This window comes from Typopeltis vanoorti, chromosome 13, assembly GCF_054136105.1.
Source record: "Typopeltis vanoorti isolate ZY-2024b chromosome 13, IOZ_Tvanoo_1.0, whole genome shotgun sequence".
Classification (NCBI taxonomy): Eukaryota; Metazoa; Arthropoda; class Arachnida; order Uropygi; family Thelyphonidae; genus Typopeltis; species Typopeltis vanoorti.
In genome coordinates, this window is record NC_143561.1 from 103,534,067 (window position 1) to 103,559,660 (window position 25,594).

Below are 25,594 nucleotides of genomic sequence, written 5' to 3' on the forward strand. Positions count from 1 at the left end.
TCCAATTCCTGTTTAATTTTTCTAGTCATCTATTTGACTCCAAGTTGCTTTATCTTTTTCATGCAGTGTATATAATCTGCCTTTGTTGTCAAGATTTTTTTCTTAAGTATTACATTTATATTTATTATATTATTACTTAATATATTACATTATTAAGTATTACATGCATTACTTCTCTCCTCCATCAAATTCTTTCTTCCATTGTACTGCTGTTAGCTGGTTTCTGTTATAGTTGCCTGCGTTGTAATTCCATATTAATTCCCTCCACCTAGATGCTTTTACATGTCTGTATCATCCTCCACGGGGGGCGATAAGTATGACATTTCAGTTACAGAACTAAGCAAAATTAGTCTTTTGACATCTTGCTTAATTTACTGTAGCTCTACCAGAGAATTATGCTACACATATACAAATCTATTGCAAGTTTTTCCTCACTTGGTTAGACTATATTAAATTTAGTTTAATCCTTTATCCAAGTGTAAGCAAACAAAGTTTGTGCCTGAAGTATCTTCAGGACTGAGGCAACTCGTGGTAAAGGTGGACCAAGCTCTCATCACTCCTTGTCTTATTATCTCCCATAATGCAAAGCACATCTCCTTGCGGACATGTATAATGCTATGCATTAAGGGAAGGGCCACTACCCATGTATAAAGGTCCAGTTTCGACCTTTATTGAATGTTCAAGCACAGGTCAAACTCCAAAAACTCAGCTATGTTCCCCTCAGTAACAGGCTCACCCTGCTACTGAGAAGAACTCTCAGAACTGGTTGGCTCTACACTGTGGCAGGCTCACCCCACCACCGAGCAGAGCCAATCATATCTCATCCGAGGGGTAACAGCAACAGCCATGCCTCGGTTAACTTCACAGGCTACAGCATTGCCATTCATTACTCCCCCCCCCCCTCCCCCAGGACCTGGATGACAACAACAGCCGAGCTTCAGTTAAAACTTCATGGGCTACAGCATTGCCATTCATCACCCAAGCTTCCAACCGGTTTCGACCTTTATTGAGGTCTCGTCAGTGGGAGCCAGACCCAGGGGTGGTGATACCACAGGGGAAACAATGGAGAAGTCATCGTTACCTATACGAGTTGCCAAAAGGTGTCTCACCTTATTATTAAATTACTCTAGATTTAGAGAAAGATGTAGGAAGTTTTTTTTCCACTTGGTTAGACTATAATAAATTTAGTTTAATCCTTTATCCTTTATTTTTGCACCTGAAATATCTTCAGGACTTAGGCAACTTGTGGTAAAGGTGGACCAAGCTTTCATCACTCCTTGTCTTAGTATCTCCTATAATGCAAAGCATATATCCTTGTAGACATGTATAATGCTAATGCAGTAAGGGAAGGGCAACTACCCAGACCTCCATCTTTCTCTAAATCTAGAGTAATTTAATAATAAGGTGAGACACCTTTTGGAAACTCGTACAGGTAAAGATGACTTCTCCATTGCTTCCCCCTTGGTATCACCACCTCTGGGTCTGGCTCCCACTGACGAGACCTCAATAAAGGTTGGACCTGGTCTGGGTAGTGGCCCTTCCCTTAATGTATAGCATTATACATGTCTGCAAGGAGATGTACTTTGCATTATGGGAGATACTAAGACAAGGAGTGATGAGAGCTTGGTCCACCTTTACCATGAGTTGCCTCAGTCCTGAAGATACTTCAGGTGCAAACTTTGTTTGCTTACTCTTGGATAAAGGATTAAACTAAATTTGTTATAGCCTAACCAAGTAAAAAAAAAACTTCCAACATCTTTCTCTAAATCTAGAGTAATTTAATAACAAGGTGAGACACCTTTTGGCAACTCGTATAGGTAAAGATGACTTCTCCATTGCTTCCCTCTTGGTATCACCACCTCTGGTTCTGGCTCCCACTGATGAGACCTCAATAAAAGTCGAAACTGGTCTGGGTAGTGGCCCTTCCCTTAATGTATAGCATTATACATGTCTGCAAGGAGATGTGCTTTGCATTATGGGAGATACTAAGACAAGGAGTGATGAGAGCTTGGTCCACCTTTACCACAAGTTGCCTCAGTCCTGAAGATACTTCAGGTGCAAACTTTGTTTGCTTACACGTGGGTAAAGGATTAAACTAAATTTATTATTGTATACAAATGTAGTTGAATTTGTATATATGTAGTATGTAAAATTGCTAATAAAGCAATTTTATTGATAATGGTAATGTGGTCTGCAAAAATCACGCGAAAAAGAAATTGTTGGCTATTTTATTTTTATTTTTATAATGTTTATTTATATAAAAAAAAGATTATTTATTACAAGTAAGTTCCTTCAATATTTATATTTATTTTTTTCTTTAAGGGTCGAAATGGAAAAGGATCAATATTTGTTTGGGCGTCTGGCAATGGAGGACGTTACAGTGATAACTGCAACTGTGATGGATATACTAATTCTATATATACACTATCCATTAGTAGTGCAACACAAGCAGGTACTAAACCTTGGTATCTTGAAGAGTGCTCATCAACCTTGGCCACTACTTATAGTAGTGGTACACCTGGAAAAGATCGTAGCATAGTAAGTAAATTACAAAAAAAAAAAAAAAAAAAAAAAATATTCTATTTAATTCCTATAAAAGTTTGTTTTTACTTCTAACAGTTCTTTCCCCACCCTCCATTTTGTTTCGCTACTTTTACAATTGATCATTTATTTTTTTGAGATTTTGACCCATATAGGTGATTATTTTTAACTCCCAAACTGAATGTTCTAATATAATTTTATTTATTTTTTTTTTATTATGTTCAGTTGTTTTCATAAGTATGGTTTCCACACCTTATTATATTGGAAATAACATTAGCTAAAAATTGCATAGAAATTTAGCTTTCTATACTGATATACATAAAGTCTAAGAGTTAATCTGGTAAGAGATTGATATTATTATTATTATTTCGGGCGACTCCAGGAGTCCTTAGACTCATTGAGGGAGGCCCTAAACATCATGTCCACACAACTATGCGATTACATTCTCACAGTATCTATCATACCTTGTCTTGAACTCGTTCACCGTCATAGCACCTACAACAGACTCTGGCAGCTTATTCCACTCATTTACCACTCTAAAAGTAAAGAACCCAGCTCTAACACCCCTGCTAACCACACTCTTGCCCAACTTCCATAGGTGTCCCCTAGTTCTCCCACCACCAGTCCTGATCTCAAAAATATCCTCTGAATTAATCCTATAGAATCCCTTTAGCAATTTGAATGTCTCAATCATATCTCCCCTCCTCCGCCTATCAACTAGTTTCTGCAACCCACAAATCTTCAACCTGTTCTCATATGGTTCATTCCATAGACCTGTTATCATCTTAGTCACTCGCCTCTGGATCCTCTCCACCTCCTCCCCATCAAGAAGGAACCGAGGTGACCAAATCTGGGCACAGTAATCGAGATGAGGTCTTATCAAGGCTCGGTACAGAGGTACAATAACTTGCTTGTCTCTGCTCGTCAAGGTATTTTTCAACAACCAAGTGAGTTGATGAGCTGATTTAGCTACTTTTGCAGTGTGCCCCCTAAACTTCATCTCCTTATCCACCAACACTCCCAAGTCCCTGGCCTCATCGATCTCTTGGAGTACAGTTCCACCAATGTGGTATACTGCTGCTAATCTTTTCACCCCAAAATGCATAACCTTACATTTTGTCACATTAAAATGACATATCTCTGTTAAATTTCTTTAGTTGCTTCATAAAGCAACTATGATGTGTTTGTTTAGCAATTCATATGATTAATAATACTTTTGAGACTGATGGTAGAAATTTTGTAAGCCATTTTCAGCATTGTTTAGAATTATTGGTAATGTGTGTGTGTGATAATACTAAATGTTCAACCCAACTCAGCTAATAAAATTTAGCATGCAAAAAAATTAGAAATGTAAGGAGATGAAATAATTTTGGAACTAAGTTTGTATAACATAGTCTAACAGATTTTCTGTAAATCTTTACATTGTTAAAATGTCAACAATCCTCTCTGTCATCCTGTTCTAAAACTTGAGTGATGTCTTATGTGGTGCTTTCACAAAGTCCAATGACTCCATGCTGATGCCACATAATAACTCCCCACAATGCCTCTTGCTTAAGTGCACTTCATATCACACAAACACAGTTCACCATCTGCACACTACATAATCTGCCATCCACAGGCTATACCATCTACTATTCTTTTTGTTTATTAAATGTGTGTTCTCTAGTCATTTGCCTATACGTGGGATGAGAAACCTGAGTTTCCAGGAGGAAAAAGGCCTATCTATGTACGAGGTCAGCTAACTCACTGTCACTTTCAAAAGTCCATTAAACATTCTTCGTTATGAAGAGAATCAAACTCAGATACTTTCCACTGAAGATTGTATGTCCTGTCATTCTTTTAACTGAGCTATAGTGGCACTATTCTTGAATAATTGCCACATTTTAGCTCGTGTTTTTTTTTAAATTTATTTATGTTAGTGTATTTTCTCTACATGATTTGCTGTCTATATCACTAACAGCATCAACATAAGTAAAAAGTGACAAAAAATGAAATAAAATAAACTTTTTCCAACAAAATTGACAGTTTTAATCACGAGTATCATTAGGCATGTTACATGCAATCTCTACATTGTTGTGTAAACTGTGTCTGTGATTGCTGGCATAGGAGAGAGGGCTTTAATGTTACACATGTTAATTAATGAATTCCAGATCACAAAGGATCATTCCTTGATTTTTATTTAGTCTGCTTTTGAGCAATTCATCTCAGAGAATTCTATGAACAACCTGTCAAAGTAATTCTCTTCTAAGTAGGGCAGAGGATGCTTGCCAATTTACCGTGTGATGATCTTTGAAGATATGTATTACAAATCCGTTATTTTTCTTCCCTTTTGTTTTCAACATCACCTTTATGTTCCTTGTTGCAGATTTCAAAACTTTGACTAGTCTTGCCTATATATATATGTACGCTTTGCGGAGTGCGGTCAGAGTGTGGTTAGATGATAATAAAGGAGTGAATGTGTGTAGAAAACGTAGGGAGAATGAGGAATTGAAGTGTATTTCGGATCGTGAGTGTGATATTTTTGTCAAACTTCAGAATGAAGAAAATAGGGATATGACAAGAAACGGCAAGGTTGTACATGAGAATTGTGAGAGTGTGAATGATAGTATTAATGGTTTTACAGAGAATAAAAAAGATGAGATAGATGCAATGAGTGAGATCGCGTTGTTGAATGGTGCGATACAAAGGGCAAAACAGCAACTAGAGTGTATGAGCAAAACTCGACTGAATGAACCATCCAATAATAAAAAGTATGACAGGAAAAATAGGCGTATGAGTGTGAACATGAACAAAATGAAGGATAAAGTGCTGTATGGAGACTCGGTAGTACGAGGTGTGTTAGTAGAGGATTTGACAAAATCGTACCAACCTGGTGCGACCATAAAGGATGTAACTGAGTCTGTTAGAGAGCATAAGGAAAGGGTGTAAATGATTGTTGTGGCAGGTACGAATGATTTGAAAGGAGATAAAATAGAAATGATAGAAGATCTGATTGAATTGTTTGAGGTAGCAAAAGAAAAGAGTGAGAGAGTTAGAATGATTAGTCTTTTGCCACAGTATGACAGTGAAATGTTTAAAAGGAGGGCCATAATTGCGAATGACTTTATGCGTGGGTTATGTATGACGAGTGGTGTGGAATTTGTGGATGTGTGGAGTGAGTTTGATGGGCGAAAGGATCTATATAAGATGGATGGCTTGCATTTAAATGGTTACGGTGTAAGGAGACTTGAGAAAGTGTTGCTGAATGTAGTGGATGTGCAAATTCAGGGAAACTAGATTTATTAAGGGATGGGGGTAGATATGAATATAATATGCCCGAGCAAATAAGGACAACAAATCAGAGTGGGATAGTTAATATAAGGCCTCAAGGTAGGGTTGGGGCTAATGGGGGTCTTAAATTCATGTACACTAATGCTAGAAGTATTAGGAACAAGAAGGAAGAGTTTTTGGCCATGGTTGGCACTTCCAGACCATAGGTTATTGGTATTAGTGAATCATGGCTGACTGTAGGTGATATAGCTAGTGGGATTGAATGTGATGGCTATAGTGTGTTCAGGAATGACCTGGAGAATAAAATGGGGTGAGGAGTATTATTGATGATAGCTGATGAGCTACAGCCAAGGAGAATAGAAGTTGAATTGCAGGATAGACAAAAGAGCACATTTGAGGCCATTTGGTGTGAGATTGTGGCTAGCAGAACTAAATAAACAATTGGGTGCTGCTATAGACCAGGTGATGGAAAAGATGGTGGTGACAGTATGCACAAGCAAATAGAAGAAATGAGTGGAAGGAGGGTAATTATTATGGACGATTTAAACTGTGGTCGCATTGATTGGAGTGAGGAGAGGACACACGGGAGGAAGGAATTGGATTTTATGCGGTTATTAAGGGATAACTATCTGCGACAGCATGTAATGAAAAATACTAGGGGTCAGAGTGCTTGACCTAGTAATTACATCTGAGGATTTGGCTGTAACAAATATGACCACATTGCCACCAATTGGTGAGAGTGATCATAGGGTCTTGACTTGGGAGGTGGCTAAACGTGTGGAATTTTCAATTAAGACAGGCTACATGTGGAATTATCGGGCTGGAAAGTATGACAAGCTTAGGAGTTTGATTGGTTCAGTGCCATGGCATGTACAACTGCAAGGACTAGAAGTTGATAGTGCATGGGAGGCAGTTAAGAAGTGTTTGCATGAAGCAATGGCTGACTGTATACCTAGAGTCTGAATAATAAATCAAGTAGGGGTTAAATGGATGAATAACACCATTAAGCTTGAGTGAAAAAAAGAAACATCTATGGAGGGAATTTAAGGAGAAAGGTGACCAGCAGGCACATGTACGGTATAAAGCGCAGGCCAGAAGGGTAATGAGTGTGGTAAGAAAAGCAAAAAAGGATTACGAAAGAACTTTGGCCATGCAGGCTAAAGAGAATCCTAAACAGTTTTTTAGATATGTAGCAAGTAAAAGGAAAAATGTACACGGCAGAATGATTTTAAAGAATGCCGATGGTTGGGAGGTAACTGAATCAGTTGATATAGTTGAGTTACTGAATGAGCACATTGCAAGTATATATCATCCAGGTGGTGACATTGCAGAAACGAATAAACCAGTAGATTATACGGGAATTGTGGTGAATGAAGGTGAGTAGTCTATTGCATAACCTCAATATCAATACATCCGTTTGAATTGGATGGTATACCAGCTCGTGTCGTACGAGCAGCAGCTAAAGAATTGTCAGTACCCTTGACCATTTTGTTTAATTTGAGTCTCGGGTCTGGGTTAGTCCTGAGGGGGTGGAAAGAGGGGAAAATAGTTCCACTACGTAAAGGTGGTTCCAAGACTGATGTTGTAAATTACCGACCGATTAGCATATCAGGAATCATTATCAAGGTCTTAGAGAAATTAGTCAAGAAAAGAATACAGGATTGGATAGATGAAAATGGGATATTGTATGGGGGACAACATGGTTTTGTGAAGGGTAGATCATGCCTCAGTAACTTGCTCACGTTCTGGTAATTAATTTACGGAATTAACAACGCATACAAAGTAAATTAATTAAAGATAACTTTAATGAATCACTTCTATATTTCGGCAATGTCACATTGCCATCTTCAGGAACATAAAGATATGGTATTTGCACTAAGGAACTAACAAAGCAAATGAGGAAGAAAGTAAGAAACTAATTTTGTTCCTAAAGTCCTAATGGTGCCCTCTTGCTGGCTAATTTGGTAGTCTTGGCAGTTGGGCTGAAGTTCTCATAATGAAAGTCTCCCAAATTTGGGGCAGTTTCATGCACCCAAATTTGTTGAGGTTAGAAACGTTTTTTAGAGCTGCTGAAGATTCTTTGAATAATCTTTCGTATTTAAACTTGCTGCGATGGATTATTTTTGTTTTCTTCCAACGAATTTTATGGTGGGTATCTAAGGCATGGTCTGCCAGCCCAGAGCGGCTGTACTGGTGAAACCGGATGTAGTCTTGGTGTTCTGAAATCCTGATATTTGTTGTTTTGCCTGTTTGGCCAAAGTAGGACAATTTGCAGCTGCAAGGGACCTGGTATACACCAGGTAGGTCTAGGGGAAGTGGTTGGTCTTTGGTAGAGCGGATAAGGGATGCCAACTATTTAAATGGTCTGTAACAGGAAGTAAGGTCATATTTTTTGAGGATATTAGTTATTTTTTCAGAGGTGCCCTGGATGTAGGGGATAGTGATAGACTTGGTGTAGTCTTTATTGTGGAGGGGGGTTGTGGTTTACAGGTTTTAGTATTTTTTGGATTTTTTTGGGGTTATAGCCATTGGCTAAGAAAGTGTTGAGGATGTGGTTTAGTTCCATAGTCAGGGCCTTGTCATCTGAGCAGATTAATTTTGCCCTGTTATATAGTGTTTTTATCACCCCATATTGTTGTGGGGGGGGGGGATTGCTGGTGAATGTATCTGCCAGTGTGGGTGGGTTTTCTGTAAACAGAGAAAACCAAAGATTCATCAAGCTGGTGGGTGATTAAAGTGTCTAGGAAGGGGAGGGTGTTGTTTTCCTCTTTTTCTAAGGTGAACTGGACTCTGGGATGTTGGTTGTTTAAGTGTGTTAGGAAGGAGTGGAGTGTGTCTGAGCCATGTGGCCAAATGGCAAACACATCATCCACATAACGAAGCCAAATAGTGGGTTTTTGTGGGGCGGAGTTTAAGGCTTTCTCTTCAAATGTCTCCATAAAGAAATTGGCCAAGGGTGGGGAAAGTGGTGATCCCATGGCTGTCCCCTCTATCTGTTTGTAGAACTTTCCTTGCCAAACGAAATAGCCTGAGTTCATTGTGAACTGAAATAGGGCTGAGATATCGGGAGGAAACTTGGCTTGGATGAGCTCAAGGGTTTCTTTGAGTGGGACATTAGTGAATAGGGAGGAGACATCAAAACTGACCATTATGTCAGTGTGTTGGAGTGCGAGGTTTTCTATGCTGGCTTTAAAGTGGGCGGAGTTTTTTATATGTGATGGTGTGTTGCCAGTGTAGTGTGTGAGCGTTTTGGCTAAATGTTTGGCTAATTTATGTGGGGGAATCAATGCCATCCACTATGGGACGCAATGGCACATTTTGTTTATGTATTTTTGGGAGTCCATATAATCGGGGGGGGGGGTCTAGAGTTATAAGGTTTAAGTTTGTTGGTGACTTCCACAGGCCAAGAAGTGACTTTCTTAAGGAGTCTGTGGATAGTTCTAATCTGAGAGCTGGTCGGATTATATTCAATGGGGAGGTAAGTAGTACGGTCTCATATTAAAGAATTTAGCTTACCTTTGTACTCTTTTTGATTGAGTACCACAGTGGCGCTTCCCTTATCAGCTTTGGTGATTACTATTTTTTTGTTGTTTTTTAATTCTTGTAGGGCTGTATATTCGTTTTTGGATAAGTTGGATTTTGGTGGTTTGGCTTTAGTGAGAACTCCGACTACATCCAGTCTCACGTTATAGAAGTGATTCATTAAAGTTATCTTTAATTAATTTACTTTGTATGCGTTGTTAATTCCGTAAATTAATTACCAGTTATGTCTAACCAACGTATAAGTCTTACTACTAGAATCATGCTCACGTTCTATAACACAGTGACGGCTGAACTGGATAGGGGTAATGGGTTTACAGTGATACTACTGGACCTTGCCAAGGCCCTTTGACAGGATACCACATGGAACACTAATCAGTAAACTGGAGCAGATGGGGATAGATATAAGGTTGGTGAGATGGATAGGAGGGTGGTTGAAGGAGAGATACCAGAGAGTGGTTTATGCAGGAGTGGAGTCTAAAAGACGGCTTGTGACTAGTGGTGTGTCAGTACTCTTGACCTCAGGGCTCTGTTCTTGGACCACTGCTTTTCAATTTGTTCATTAATGATATAGGAAAGGATTTAAGAGGAAGTGTTCACTTGTTTGCTGATGATGCAAAGTTGGGTAGAGCAATTGTGAGTGCACAGGATGTCAAAATGTTACAGAATGATTTGGATAGTTTGGAGGACTGGACTAGGAAAAATGGATGTCAGTTTTATGTTGCAAAGTGTAAGGTTATGCACTTTGGGGTGAAAAGAATAGCAGTAGTATATCGCATTGGTGGAACCGTACTCCAGGAGATTGATGAGGCCAGGGATTTGGGAGTGTTGGTGGATAGGGAGTTGAAGTTTAGGGGGCACATTGCAAAAGTGACTAAATCAGCTCATCAAATCACTTGGCTTCTGAAAAATACTTTAACATGCAGAGTCAAACAAGTTGTTGTTCCTCTGTATCGAGCCTTGATAAGACCCCATCTGGACTACTGTGCCCAGTTATGGGCACCAGGGTTTCTTTGTGGTGGAGAGGATCCAGAGACAAGTAACCAAGATGATAGAAGGTCTGTGGAATGAACCTTATGAGAATAGGTTGAAGATTTGTGGGTTGCAGAGATTGGACGATAGGCGAAGGAGGGGTGATATGATTGAGACATTTAAATTACTGAAGGGTTTCTACAAGATAGATCCAGAAGATATTTTTGAAAATATGACTGGTGGTGGGAGGACTAGGGGCTATGCATGGAAGCTGGGCAAGAGCGTGGTTGACAAGGGTGTTAGAGCTTGGTTTTTTTCTTGGAGAGTGGTGAGTGAGTGGAATAAGCTTTCAGAGTCTGTTGTGGGTGCTACGACCGTGAATGAGTTCAAGGCAAGGTATGATAGATACTGTGTCAATGTCGAATAGTTGTTCTTGACATGATGTTAGGGCCTCCTTCGATGAGTCTGTCGACTTCTTGGAACAATAATAACAATATATCTTTCCATATATTATACAAGAACACAGAATCTTGCATACATCTGGATGTTTATAAAAAATATAAAAAAATTATTTCACAGTATAGCTGCAAGCTGTTTTCTTGAACTGTCATAATCAGCAGCCATTTAATTGTATGTATCCCTTCCTTGAAAAAGCTTTCATGTGGTTGGCTGGCATACATATAATCACTACATTGTCACTCTCACCAGCTGGAGGGAAATTTGATGCCCCGTTTACAATAACATCAAATCCAACGCCCTCATTCTTGGATTTCATGTGCCCTGTTTTACATATTGTCTAAGATAGCTGTTTCTTGAAAACTAAAGGAATTTCATTCCCTTAGCTCCTAGATGTTATATCTTCATTCCAGTCTATTGCCATAATTGAAATAATCCAAAATGATTACCCCCTTTCTTATTTCTTCTTCTAATTTGCTCTCCATCTTGCCAGGTCTATAGCAACACTCACCTACATGCACTCTGTGTCTCCCTTATACAGTTCCATTCATTCTTCAAATTCATCCTCCATGTTTAAAAAATGCATTCCTTTCTCCTTACACAGCTCTGCTAGCATGCTTTTCGTGAACTCGGTCATCATTACATCTACTTACTGCCATCCTTCCTTTTGCATTATCTTTTATATCCCTATCCTGAAATCCATTCCCACATTCTTCTTGTGTCCAACCAAATCATTTATTCCTACCAACTCTTACAACATTACCAACTCTTGCCTGCCTTTTCCTCATATCTTCAATAATTCTTCCTCTTGGAAAACAAACTTTGTGCACGTTCTCATTCACCGCACCTTATTATATCAAATCCCCATACAGCACAACTCAATGTCCTTTAGTTGGAAAGCCTAGGATGTATAAGATGTAAAGAACCTTTGATAAGGGCATTTCAACTGAAGGTTGAGTTAGCATGTTTCATATGGACATGGCAGGGTTTTCCTCCCAGAAACTCAAGATTTTCATCATGCAAAACAGACAGAAGAAACTGAAGAACATTCACAATTATACACTGGCCTCATAGTCTGCCACTGGCCAGGTATTTCAATCAAAGATTGAAATACCTTTAAGATTCTTTATTAAATCATTTAATTTATTAAAAATTGGAATGGAAAGAGCACACTGATTGGTATGTGTGTGTGTTATTAAGTTATTATTTCCCACTATCTTTGATCGAACTTCATTTTGATTTCTTTTTTTTTTTTTTTCAACGTGAATCTTGCTCAATTATGGCTGTAATCCTTTTTCACGTTACTGTGGTTGATCGTGGTTTGAGGCTTAAGTATTATAGAACCCTACTCAAGACACAAAACATGGTTCTTTTTTCAAGCTACATCAGATGTCTAATAAGCAAGTGGTTGTCTCACACCAGGTGATGAAAGTTGCTGGTACCTAAAGATATTCACAAACAACTATACTAAAATGCAATTTGAATCCACCTTTGCTAAGTAGAGATGCCATTCACTCAGTCAATCAGGCTAGCATCCTTGCACAGTTTTGGCTATCTGGATTTTATGGAGATGAAGATGCAGTGAAAAAATATTCAGAGACAGTTAACTTAGACAATGTTGATACTGTTACACTTGACAATGAGAATAAGCAGTGGGAATATGTCATAGTCATAGTTTGGTAAATAAAGAGCAGATATGATGCATAGAGCTATGCTAATACAGGAGGTTACACTTGATGACATGACAAGAAATTATATATGATGACTAGTGGGGGGAGGGAGCATGCTTTAATACAAAGAGTGAATAACTGAAATCAGGAATTGTTTAAAAAAGCAGGAAGAGTAAGTGCATTGATTCTTAGTGAATTTAAGAAAAGGTAAAGTAGAGCTGGAATGGTTGGTTTTCCTGTGGTGAGTTCAGATATTTATAGCAGAAGAAACCATTCTACTCTACAAAAAAAAAAGTTTTGAATTTGTACTTATTAAATTAAAATGTAATCTGTTTAAATTTGTTATGAAGTTAATTATGACTGCATAGTATGAAAGCAAACGTAGCAAGCAAAACATAGCAAGCTTTGTACCTTCAATGCTCTGCTTTTTCATTGAGATTACTTAAATTTGAAGGAAAAGGTAAGCAGTTGAATAACTTTCCTTGGTATCAGTGAAATTTAAAAGCAAATATTTGAAAGAAACTTATATTGTTTCATTTGATTTGTGTTTTAGGTAACAGTGGATATGGATACATCATATCTGAGAGATCTGAAGAGGAATAAAAATGCTGATGCATCTAGTCTCTGCACCAAATCTCATACTGGAACTTCAGCTTCTGCACCTATAGCTGCAGCCATTTGTGCCTTGGCCCTTGAGGCAAAGTATGTAGTGAAACAGAATTAATATATAAGTGATTTCAAGAGGTCATTAATATTTTTGACTAGAATACAGTTTACTGTGTTTCTGATAAACTGTTTAAATTGTTTAAATAATTTTTGTTACTTTTTTTTTTTTTTGCATATCATTCCTTTGCATTATCATAAAAACATCCTATTTTTTTTTGGGGGGGGGAAGCTAGTTGAGAGAATAAGGATTATTCAGTTTTCTGTTCTGGTTGATAGATGGACAATTTGTAATAGATCATTATGAACAACAGATATCAAGCTGAGAGATACCAAAATATGGCAAGTAAAGAAGAGAAGCCAGGTTGAATTATGAATGTTGAGGTCTGTAAAGATCTCATTGTTTTTTGGTAATTAGACTATAGAAAATCAGCCTGGAAGAGACAGGTAATCATAGAGGTCAGAGTGCTAATGGAATTAGGAGAGTGAAAAAAGGCAACATATGGCAGTCTTCCTGATAGTTATTCCCAAATAACTATGACCAGCAACTCTTCAAGAGATACCAAAATAGAAAAAAAAATACTATTTATTATTTGAGTGCAGAACTAGTTTTTTTTTTCTTTCTTAGAAAACTCCATTGGGTGCATAACTTGGGAAAAAAATGCAAAAATATACATGTATGTAAATATAATAGATAGCATTTTTTTTTATTTTGGTATCTCTGAGTTTCTAGTGATTAAATATATTTAATCATGTTGTATAACCAAGTAAATTCATTGTATCAAATATATATAATGAAAGCCACAAAGTATGGCAAGGAAGTTTTCAGCTGTAGCAGATTATAAAGAGGGAGGCATCAGGTTTAGCATTCTCTGAATGGTGCTGTAGGATCTGATGAATGCAAATAACTACTCTTGTGCTGAAAGAAATCATGCAGAATGTAGTTTGGATATTGAGAAAGTTAGGTGTGGTTCTCTGAGGAATAATAGGTCAGGTTTTGATGTAAGTAGCATGTGAAGCTGGAATATTCTTACATATAGTGTGCCAAGTGCATTCTCTAAAAATGCTTGGTGCAGTCTAGAAGAGAGTAATCCTGTTATTGTGTGATCTCTCACAGACCCACTTTCTCTCCTATACATGTTTCTGCCTTATGCCTCTTCTACAGGTGTTTTCATTGGCATTGTTTTGTTCCATTGAATTAGTTTACACATTCCTCCTTTTTTCCTCAAGCCTATATGAACACACAAACAGCTGATGATTAACATCCATTCCATCTCCAGCTCCAAACATATTAAACAAGCTGCCTATTGTCTCCTTTCATATTCCCTCTTCATTTGTGCTTAGGAACGGTCTTCCTCAGACAGTTTTCTCCAAGTCCTACGATTTTCAGCTGTTAAAAAACATTGCAAGTTCCATCTCTCTTCTTGACTGCTTGTTCACACATGATACCAAAGTGCTATAGGTTTTGCTACTTCTTTGTGTGGGCTTGGTGTGTGTGTGTGTGTGTGTGTGTGTGTGTGTGTGTGTGTGTGTGTGTGTGTGTGTGTGTGTGTGATGATAATGCCATTGTGGTATGGATAAAAAACTAAAAATTAAATTAAAAACCTTTTATGCTAGACATACACACACAATACTGTCAGTTAAATTCAATGAAAACGCTATATAGGTGTATGTAGTGACATCCAGAAATATCTACCAACTTGATTTTATGATCCTGTTAAAAAGACAATTCATCATGTCCATTAAAAGTAGAATAAACTTGACTGTATATTATCTCAATCAAATTTCCAGAGTCATATCTCCATAGCAGAATTCAAAGCCTTGAAAACCTTAAGAAATAACAGGAAAATAATAACACTAAAAGCATACAAAGGTAACATTACAATTATAATAAGGTAAACATTATTATTATACAGGCATCTCCATGGAGTCAGAAGACTCATTGCATGAGAGCCATTATTCACACAATACTTATCATGCATCTGCATAAACTCATTCACTGATGAAGCACCCACAACTACCTCTTGCAATCCATTCCACCTGCTTACTTTTCACTGGTGACCCCCCCCTTGTTCTCTCCCTTCCTGCAATGTACTGAAACAAGTCTTCAGTGTTAATCTTATAAAACTCCTTTAATAACTTATATGCTTCTATCATGTCTCCTCATTTTTGCCTATCAACTAGTTTTTGAAGCCCACAGACTGTCAGTCTGTTCTCATAAGAAACATTTTGTAGACCTGCTACAATCTTTGTAACTCACCACTGAATCCTCTCCACCACTTCTTCACCACCATGGAATCTTGGTGTCCAGATCTGTGCACAGTAATCTAGATGTGAACCTTATCAAAGTCTTATATAGAGAAACAATACCCTCTTTATCCCTGCTGGTTAGTGTGTGTTCTTCAACAACCGTGCAATCTGAGTTGTTTTGGTTACCTTTGCAGTATGTACTCTAAATTTCAACTCCCTGTCCATAATCATCTCCAAGTTCCTGGTCTTATTAGTTTACTTCCATCAGAATAGTACACAGCTTGAACTCTTCCCAAAGTGCATCACCTTACACTTGGCCACAGTAAACTGGCAGTCATTTACCTTTGCCCATATACTGTTAGTCAATCTGTCTTCTTGCAGAATCTCTGCATCACTTTCATTTACCATTGCTCTTCCAAATTTAACATCATCAGCAAACAACTGAATATTTCCTGTCAAATCATTTCCTATATCATTGATATATAAATTTAACAGATGACCAAGTACATTATTATTAGAAAATGGTAACATTACTAGAAGAGACAGCATATGAAATAAATGATAGATCCATCATTTTCATCAGTTTCCTGATATATATACCTTCAAGGGATGTACATGCTACTATGATAGTGCTATATGATTAAGTTCACATTATTATTAATGTCTTATCAACAATTTCCTAATAACAATAACAAGTTTCGTAAGTCGTTTGACTTACATCTTCAGCAGTCAAAGGTAACTAAAAGTTTAAACACAAGAAATGAGAAATTACTCAAAATAGTTCATTCTATGCAGTTGTGGCCGTCTAACTGTTCATTAAATTAAATATCCGAATGCAGATTCAGTGCATTGCTAAGTTTGAACAATGCTGGATGCTGTCATGTTCTTGGATATATCTTCTTGGATATATTTTTTATCAATGCTGACCAAACTTGGTGTAGAATTAGGCCCTTATGTAACAATTTTTTTCAATGTAAGACATGCTTGTTTTTTGCCAGAGTACATTATGGCCAGTGGAAGTTGTATGGTATGCTAGATTACTCCAAAGTAATAATTAACCTTTCTTCAAGTGTCCTATCAGGAACCGAAAAAAATCTACTTCTGAAAGGCTTTCAACTTCGCTTTAATGCCACACTACTTACCAAAAATATTTTTCGTATTCCTTTCTCAAATAGAGAAAGGAATACGAAATTTGCCTTGTGATACATCAGATCTCATCCAAAGCAAATTACCACCCAAGAACTTACCTTACATGGAATACACTGCCCTCAAAGAACTAAAATCAGAACAAAAATATCGTTATAATTAAGGGAATGCAACAGTAGTTTTGAACTCTGAGGATTATAACAAAAAAATGAAAACTTTTCTTGAAGATTCTAATACCTATACACCTTTAGACAGAGATCCCACCTGGAGAGCTCACATTTATCACTAACCAATGATCTAGTTAAAAAGATACCCAATTGGACTGAAGGACTAAAAAGAACTCTACAATCATAACACCCATTAGTTCCAAGAATATATGGTGTACCAAAAATACACAAGATAGGTATTCTTTTAAGACTAATAGTGGATGGAAGAGACTCTCCGACCTCGAATTTGGCAAAACACCTCACCAACATGATTTTACCACACATAGGAAAAACAACATCTTTCATTAAGAACAGTGCACATTTTATTGAGAAGGCAAGAATATATGCATAGGACCTTCAGACATCTTAAGCAAGTTTGGATGTAATCAACCTGTTTACAAATGTTCCCAGAAATGAAACAGTGAATCTCCTTGAAAAACTTTTTTCCTCTGGACATCGTAGAACTTTATAAACATTGCATAAAAAATACTTTTTTCATGTATCAAGACAAATTTTGGGAACAAAAAGGAGGACTGGCTATGGGCCCCCCCCCCCTCTCCCTGGCTTTAGCTAACCTATATATGGAACATTTTGAAAATAATGCTTTAAACAATTATCATAAAAAAACGAAAATTTGGCTATGCTATGTAGATGATATTTTCATCATATAGCCAGGAACAACAGAGGAACTAACTGCTTTCAAAGATTACCTGAATAACATATACAACAACATAAAATTTACTTTGGAACAAGAAGAAGAAGATAAAAAACGTCCCTTTCTTGATATCCTAATAGAAGTCAATGAAAAAGATAATAAATTATCCTTCTCCATCTATAGAAAACCCACCAACACAGGAAGATTTCTTAATATGGCCTCACACCACCACCACCCCCTCACAAAAAATGGGTTTAATTAAAACCTTGAGGGACAGAGCTTATAATATTTCCAGCACAGAAAAACAGAGAAATGAAGAATTACAATATTTAATACAAATCCTCAAAAAAAATGGTTATGAAACTAAGAAATTCAAAAATATCCTCAACTCCTACAAGCATCTCACAAAAGCAAGATTTCAAGAATGCAATCATGCTTCCATACATCAAGAATGTTACAGACAAAATGGCCAAAGTACTAAACAAACATAACATTAAAGGTGCTTTTCTACCGCTGGAAAAAATTTCAAGATTTCCACATCCCCCAAAACCTCCACATCATCCTTTAAAAAAACCAGGTGTTTATAAAATTCATTGTTCCTGTGGCATCCGCTACATATGCCAGACGGGAAGATCAGGGGAAATTCGTATGAACAACCACCAAAAAGACATACACAAAAGAAGAGAACACAAATCAGGCCTAGCATACCATACAACTTCCACCGGCCATAATGTACTCTGGCAAAAAACAAACATGTCTTACATTGAAAAAAATTGTTACATAAGGAAATTTAAAGAAGCTACAAACATGCTTAGAATTTCAATGCAATGCAACAAAAACCAGGGCCTAATTCTACACCAAGTTTGGTCTGCATTGATAAAAAATATATCCAAGTCAGACCTCGGACAACGTGAACAACAGAACATGACAGCATCCAGCATTGTTCAAACTTAGCATTGCACTGAATCTGCATTCGGATATTTAATTTAATGAACAGTTAGACGGCCACAACTGCATAGAATGAACTATTTTGAGTAATTTCTCATTTCTTATGTTTAAACTTTTAGTTACCTTTGACTGCTGAAGATGTAAGTCAAACGACTTACGAAACTTGTCGGGTTTGTTTTTTATTGTTATTTATCTTGATAAACATGTGGTCCAATTTTCGGAATCTTTCTTATGAACATAAACCACAGAAACCTACGCCTACAAAAAGTACAGATATTTCGTACTGAAATTAACAGTTCATCATCAGTGTAGACAAAAGGCAATTCAAAGGAATGGAATACAAAGTACATAACAAGTGGATTACCAATTAAAAAGTGTTGCTGCGTGCCAGAAATTAATATTAATAAAGAATATTATTAAAATTATTCTTAAGCTTTTTTTTTATGGTTACATAAGATAAGAATCTCCTAAACGTTTGGGCGGGGGGGGGGAGAAAGAGACAATCGTTTTGATTCAGATTTGGCTGATGTAAAAGGGCTTTGCAACTTTCTTTGAAAAAACTTTCATATTTAATCTTGCATCTATGGAGAAGATGAGATTTATCCCACTGGATATTGTGTTAGGTATCAATACTATGTTGTGCCAGACCAGACTTTTGAGGTTTCATGTATTCGGTATAATATTGATGTTCGTTAATTCTTTTTTCCACAGAATGGCCTGTTTGTCCAAAGTATATTAGATTACATTCACACAGTATCTGGGAAATGCCAGCTAATGATATTGGTGTCAGTTTGTTTTTTGTAGATGGCAATAGGTGAGAAATTTTGTTGATTGGAAAATATGTGGGAATGAGATGATACTTCAAAATTCTGCCAATTGGTTTTGCGATGCCAGAAATATAAGGGATTAGAACCCTGTGGTCTGTTGAAAAATCCTGCGTTATTGGAACATAGGAGTCGATCTGCTGGATTTGATTCGGGTTGTAACCATTCAATTCCATTAACGTTTTTATAGTAAAAAGTTCTTGTTGTAAGCTTGAAGGAGATGAGCACACTTTGTGTGCTCTATTAATTAAAGACTTGATAACATCAATTTTTTGAGAGGTGTGATGAGCAGACGTTTGATGAATGTATCCGCCAGTAAAGGTAGGTTTCAATAAACACGGGTTTGATAAATTACCAGAGGCTGTGCTTGTAAGAGGTGTGTCCAAGAATGGTAAACTACCTGCCTTTTCTTTTTCCTTGGTGAACTGAATGCGTGTGTGAAGACTATTGATCTGTTGTAGGAAAGTAAGTTCCTCTTCAGAATGCAGCCAAATAGCAAAGACATCATCAACATAACGTAACGAAAGAGAGGGTTGGAGATGAATGGATGAGAATAAGGTGTCTTTCAGATGGTTCAAAAAATAGTTTGCCAGAGGTGGAGATAGAGGCCTAGTACCTTCAACTTGTTTATAGACCTTGTTTTTCCAGTTGAAATATCCTGAATGTATAACAAATTCAAAAATCTCTGCAATATCAGGAGGATAATCATCATATAGTAAATTAACAGTGTCAGATAATGGAATATTGGTAAAGAGGGAAACAATATTAAAGCTGACTAACAAGTCTGACTCTTGTATTTGAACATCCTTGATTTGTTCAAGAAAATGTGTGGACTTTTTGATGAAAGATCTGGATTGTCCAGTATTGGCAATTAATAAACGTGACAGAAATTTAGCAATTCTATAAGTGGGAGAGAATACAATTCATGATGGGTCTTACTGGATAACCTTCTTTATGAATTTTTGGGAGGCTATATAAACAAGGAGTTCTTCCAAAATGAGTGCATAACTTGTCCACGATATTTTGATCCCAACTGACAACTTCATCAAGCAGTTTATTTAATTGTTTAATTTGCTTTTTTGTAGGGTTATGATTGATTTCTTGATAGGTGGAGGTATCTTGCAAAAGGCAATCTGCTTTTCTCTCATAGTCAGCCTTATCCATTATCACTACCGCTTTTCCTTTATCAGCTTTTGAAATAGATATATTGCTATTTTTTCTTAATGAAGTTAGCGCATGGATTTCAGCACTTGATAAATTACATTTAGGTAATTTGTTTTTAAAAAGTGAAGCAGCAACTTCAAAGCGTAGTTTATTAGCACATTTGCTGGAAAGTCCCAACAGATTGCTTTCGATGTTATCCAAAAAATCAAGATACGGGATGCATTCAGTTACCGCAAAGCCAAGACCTTTAGCTAAATGACTTAGCTAAAGTCATTTAGCTAAAGTTTCAGCATCAGATAATGGGCCTTTCACTATCAAAATGTTAATGGAATTTAATGGTTACAACCATAATCAAATCTAGCAGATAATTGACTCCTATGTTCCAACACCTCGGGATTCTTCAACAGACCGCAGGGTTCCAATCCCTTATATTTCTGGCATCTCGGAACCGATTGGCAGAATTTTAAAGAAGTATCATCTCATTCCCACATATTTTCCAGTCAACAAAATTTCTCCCCTGTTGCCATCTACAAAAAACAAACTGACACCTCTATCATTAGCTGGCGTTTCTCAGACACCGTGTGAATGTAATCTAACATACTTTGGACAAACAGGCTGTTCTGTGGAAAAAAAAAATTAATGAACATCAATATTATATCGAATACATGAAACCTCAAAAGTCTGGTCTGGCACAGCATAGAATTGACAATAATCACAATATCCAGTGGGATAAATCTCGTCTTCTCCATAGATGCAAGTTTAAATGTGAACGTCTTTTCAAAGAAAGTTGCGAAGCCCTTTTTCATCGGCGAAATCTGAATCAAAACGATTCTCTCTCTCTCTCTCTCTCAAAAGTTTGGGAGATTCTTATCTTATGTAACCATAAAGAAAATAGCTTTTAAGAATAATTTTAATAATATTCTTTATTAATATTAATTTCTAGCATGTGGTAACAGTTTTTAATTGGTAATCCACTAACTATTATGTACTTTATATTCCATTCCTTTGAATTGCCTTTTGTCTACACTGATGATGCACTGTTAATTTCAGTACGAAATATCTGTACTTTTATTTCATTAAAGTTGATTACTGTGGTTATTGTGTAAATTATTATTTAGACTAAAATTGAATTTTCTCTAAGGAAATTTGATCAAATGCCATAGCAAAAGAACAGTCATGTGAGTTTCTCCACACTTTTCCTTGACGGTGATGCTCCAAGCCTGGGAGAATCCATATTGGTGACTACTAATTAGATGTTTAGCCTTCAAGTAGTGAAGAAGTTGGTTGTTGATCACCTTCTCCATGATTTGTGAAAGAACTGAAATAAAAACAGACTATAAATTTATATTCATGTAATTTGTCGGCTCACTTTTATTATAATTTCTCTGGAATGGATTGGATATAGGCTTCTTTCCATGCTGTAAGATGGATACCAGTTAAGTGGGAAAGATTGAAAAGGCAAAATAGGAATAGGTTAATACATTAATATTCAAGCAATAAGAGATATAGCTTTCATAAGATGTCTTATTGTGTCCAAGTGATGTGGTCCAATCCCATCAGGATGAGCAAGAGGTGGAAATTCAGAATGGCCCTAGTGAGAGGGTAAAAGGCTTGATTTGCTTGAAGATAAGCAGAATTTTTTGCCATTTGCCCGCGCAGATAAGATTTTGGATTTTTTTATGTTTTTTTTTTTTCTGCATCTGTTGTAAGGTAGTATAGACTGAGTGTGAAGCTAGAATTTTGCTCTTGAACTGCTTGTGATGTGCTGAATTTTTTTTTCTTGGATTTATGGATTTGGATGGACTAGGAAAGAAGGTTTCATTCCAAACTTATTTCTGTTATTTGCTTATAGGAAGATGTTGGATTACTGTTAATTTAGAATGTGGAAAGGAGGAATAAAAGTCATGAAGGGCATCCTACTTAGCACCATTGTAATGTTAAAGGATATGAGACTGAGAATGGCTGAACGAAGAGTGTTCCATAGTAAAGGAAGCTTTGGTAATGTTATGGTCTGAGTTACTAAGATGTAATTGTATTGGAAGAAAATTTGGTAAGGAAAGGTCAAGGGTATTAGCAGGATGGTGTGGTTTATCTAGTATTCTGTAGATTATTTTTGCAAGATCATTTATTACAGCTAATACTGGACATGCATACCGGATTGTTCTGTGGAATTTGAGAAGGGAACCAACTTTATTATTATGCATGCTCTTCCAGGGAGCCCAAGAACTCATTAAGTAGGGCTATTTTAGTCACTCCTGCTTAAGTAACATATTTCTCCTTGAACAGATTCACTGAAGACACATCTTTAATGATAGTCCATGCCACACACCTGCATTGAAATGAATGTAGACTTTAACATACTTCCTAACGACATGCTTTGTCAAGTTACTGGGATGACTCAAGAACTCTTGAGTTCTACCTCACTTGCCATAAACTGCAAAATCTCACTTGTGTCTGTACTACATGATTCACCCACTTGCATATTTCTGTTTTACCTCATCTTTTCTATTTTTTCTTCAAACTCTGCAGACCAGATTTCCTCAGTCCAAGTTTCATATTTACAGTAACAGAGGTCAGTTAGCATCTTGGTTTTCTATCTCTGGATGATTTCAGCCATCTCCACATCTCTTCAGAGCTCATATGATCACTTTCTTTCCTGCTATCAGTGCATACTAGTTCAGGTGTGGTTTTATCAAAATCCTGTAAAGTGGGAGAAGAACTTCCTTTATCTTACAAGTTAGTGTTCTCTTGATTAGCACAATTATTCAGTATGACATTGTGACCTGCCTTTAATAAACTCATTCTGCACTCTATAGAGTATTCAACTCTTATCACTGTTCACCCACTTCTGGATGCAGTTCCTAATCAGCCTCTCCAAAACTTTGATGACCACACCAGAGATACTGATTGGTCTGTAATTTGCTGTAAAGTCCCACCTTTACTCATGTACATTGGAATTTTCTTGCACTCCTTCCACTCATTAGGAATCATATGTGTTAGGATTTGAGTTTAATATTTTGGTCAGGGACATTGCTAATGCTCTTGCAGGTTCTTTCAGTACATGTGCTGATATGTCATCCATTCTATTTGCTGTATTTGAATCAAGTTATTATGATAGCTTTAATACTTCCGTGTCTATTTTTTTTCATCTACTGTTTTCCCTTTCACCATCGAGAGAGCTAATGAATCTGTTCAGAATATGTGCTACTGAAGTGTGAGTACTTAACTCCGTTATTTCTAGTGGATCTATTACTTTCCTTCTATCTGCATTCACTAAGGATATTCATCCATGATTGTTGTTACTATTATTAGATTTTTCAGGATGTTAACTTCTTGCTTCAAGGTATTTTTCATCCATATAACTTCTCTGTGATTTATTTTCCTAATTTAATGTAGAACTCTCACATTCATTGCCATCTTCTGAGTGCGAGCAATCGTGCAGGACTGTATGATCACTCTCATAGAGACATAATAATCATCTCATTTATACCTAATTTCTCAGATATTATTACCAGATCCAGTATTCTTGCTTTACTTCTCCTGGACCTTTTTCTATTCTCCTACCTGCCAGACCATCACTGGAATCCAGTGCGTCCTTGCCATGTTTGCTGTGCAGTGCAGCCTGTGACATCTGAAAAGGGGAGGGGAGATTCTTGGTTGTCTTGCACTACTTTCTCAGCTTTAGCAGGAGAGGCAGTTCTGGATGGCCCACCCAGAATCATTGAGCTAATGTGCTTGCTTGCAATAATCAGTGCTGTTGCAGTAAGTCTCCTTTCCCCATGATCTGACAAGAGGGCCCAAGTTGTGCTGTGGTGCCTGTATAGTGTTCAGGTAGTTCTGGCATTCCAATCCCAAGTGTAGTCATTGCTTACTGGACTGAGGGTATCCATGTGTTGTTCTGTGGTGGTTGAAGAGATCTGGCACTGAATCAAACTAACCAAGAATGAGTAATTTTTCATCAAGTTTATCAGAGGGTCCTCATCCAGCCCCAACCATGACCAGAAAATGTTGAAACATCAACTGAAAACAAAATAAAGAAGCAAAAGAAACATCAGAGAGTGGAGAATGATTGAAATGCATTGCCTAAGTGTCTGCAGAGAATGTGAATGTATTTAAGGTATGGTATGATGAGCTATATGGTGAGGTCTGCAGATACTAATAATAGAGTTCATTGTTAGCAAGCATAAGATTGCACTTTTTGATTGTAGAGATTGATGGGACTTCCCATTGAGAAATCAGTGATGATAAAGATGTGGATAGGCAGTGGTTCAGGAGATATTATCAGTAGTAGAAAAAAAAAAAGATTATATTGAGAAATACTGTTGAATAGGGATACATATTCATTTCTTTGTCTCCTCATTGTAAACCCTTGATATTGACTGCTTACTATGCAAAGGTTGAGTTGCTTTGTTTTCTGTGACATAGTGGTTAAGCAGATTCAGAGGTGAATAACCAACATGGAGTGAGATCTACAGATTGTTAACTATGAAAATAGATAAAAGGTTTTGTTAAAGATACCAAGCAATTTTATAAGCTAGGTTTTTTAAATCCTTTTTCCCAAGTAAGCAAACAGACAAGTAAGTCAAGTTTGCGGCTGCACGTAGTGCAACTCGTGGTAAAGGTGGAGCAAGCGCTGATCACTTTCCTTAGAATTTTCCCCTAATGCAAAGCACATTTCCTTGCAGAAATATATGATGCTCTGCATTAAGGTAATGGTCACTACCCGTACTGGTTTTGACCTATGTTGAGGTCTCGTCAGTGGGAGCTAGGCCTAAAAAATGCCAAGGGTGAAGTAATACAGAGCTTATAAATATTTTATCTAAACAAGCATCACCATAAGGTGCTTTGGCCTCATTAAATAAAAATCTCAGGATGAAAAATCCTTGCAGAAATGTGCTTTGCATTAGGGGAAAATTCTAAGGAAAGTGATCAGAGCTTGCTCCACCTTTACCACGAGTTGCACTATGTGCAGCTGCAAACTTGACTTACTTGTCTGTTTGCTTATTACTTGGGAAAAAGGATTTTAAAAACCTAGCTTATAAAATTTCTTGATATCTTTAACATAATATATACCCAAGGTAAAAAACTTTCTAGATAAAAGGTTTGTTAGTTATTCATTTGAGAAATTATGGACTTTACAATCGTGTTATAACTATTTTAATTTCCTGACGTTTCGACCTTCATATTAAGGTCATCGTCTGGAGTATATACAAGGACAAGCTGAGTTACATTTCACATAGTATGCTAAAGAAACAATGATTTCACCAACGGTTATTCTACTGGCATGAC

General features: G+C 37.0%; 1 protein-coding gene across 2 annotated transcripts in view; it reads left to right on the top strand.

Annotated features, from left to right (window-relative positions):
* Positions 1–25,594, top strand: part of Fur2 (furin-like protease 2) — a 471,861-nt gene that overhangs the window by 225,843 nt on the left and 220,424 nt on the right. For both annotated transcript variants that reach the window (XM_090402961.1, XM_090402962.1), the window contains 2 exons: positions 2,323–2,538; positions 13,003–13,151. In XM_090402961.1, coding sequence (XP_090259087.1) covers positions 2,323–2,538; positions 13,003–13,151 — 365 coding nt within the window. The remainder of the gene's footprint in view (positions 1–2,322; positions 2,539–13,002; positions 13,152–25,594) is intronic.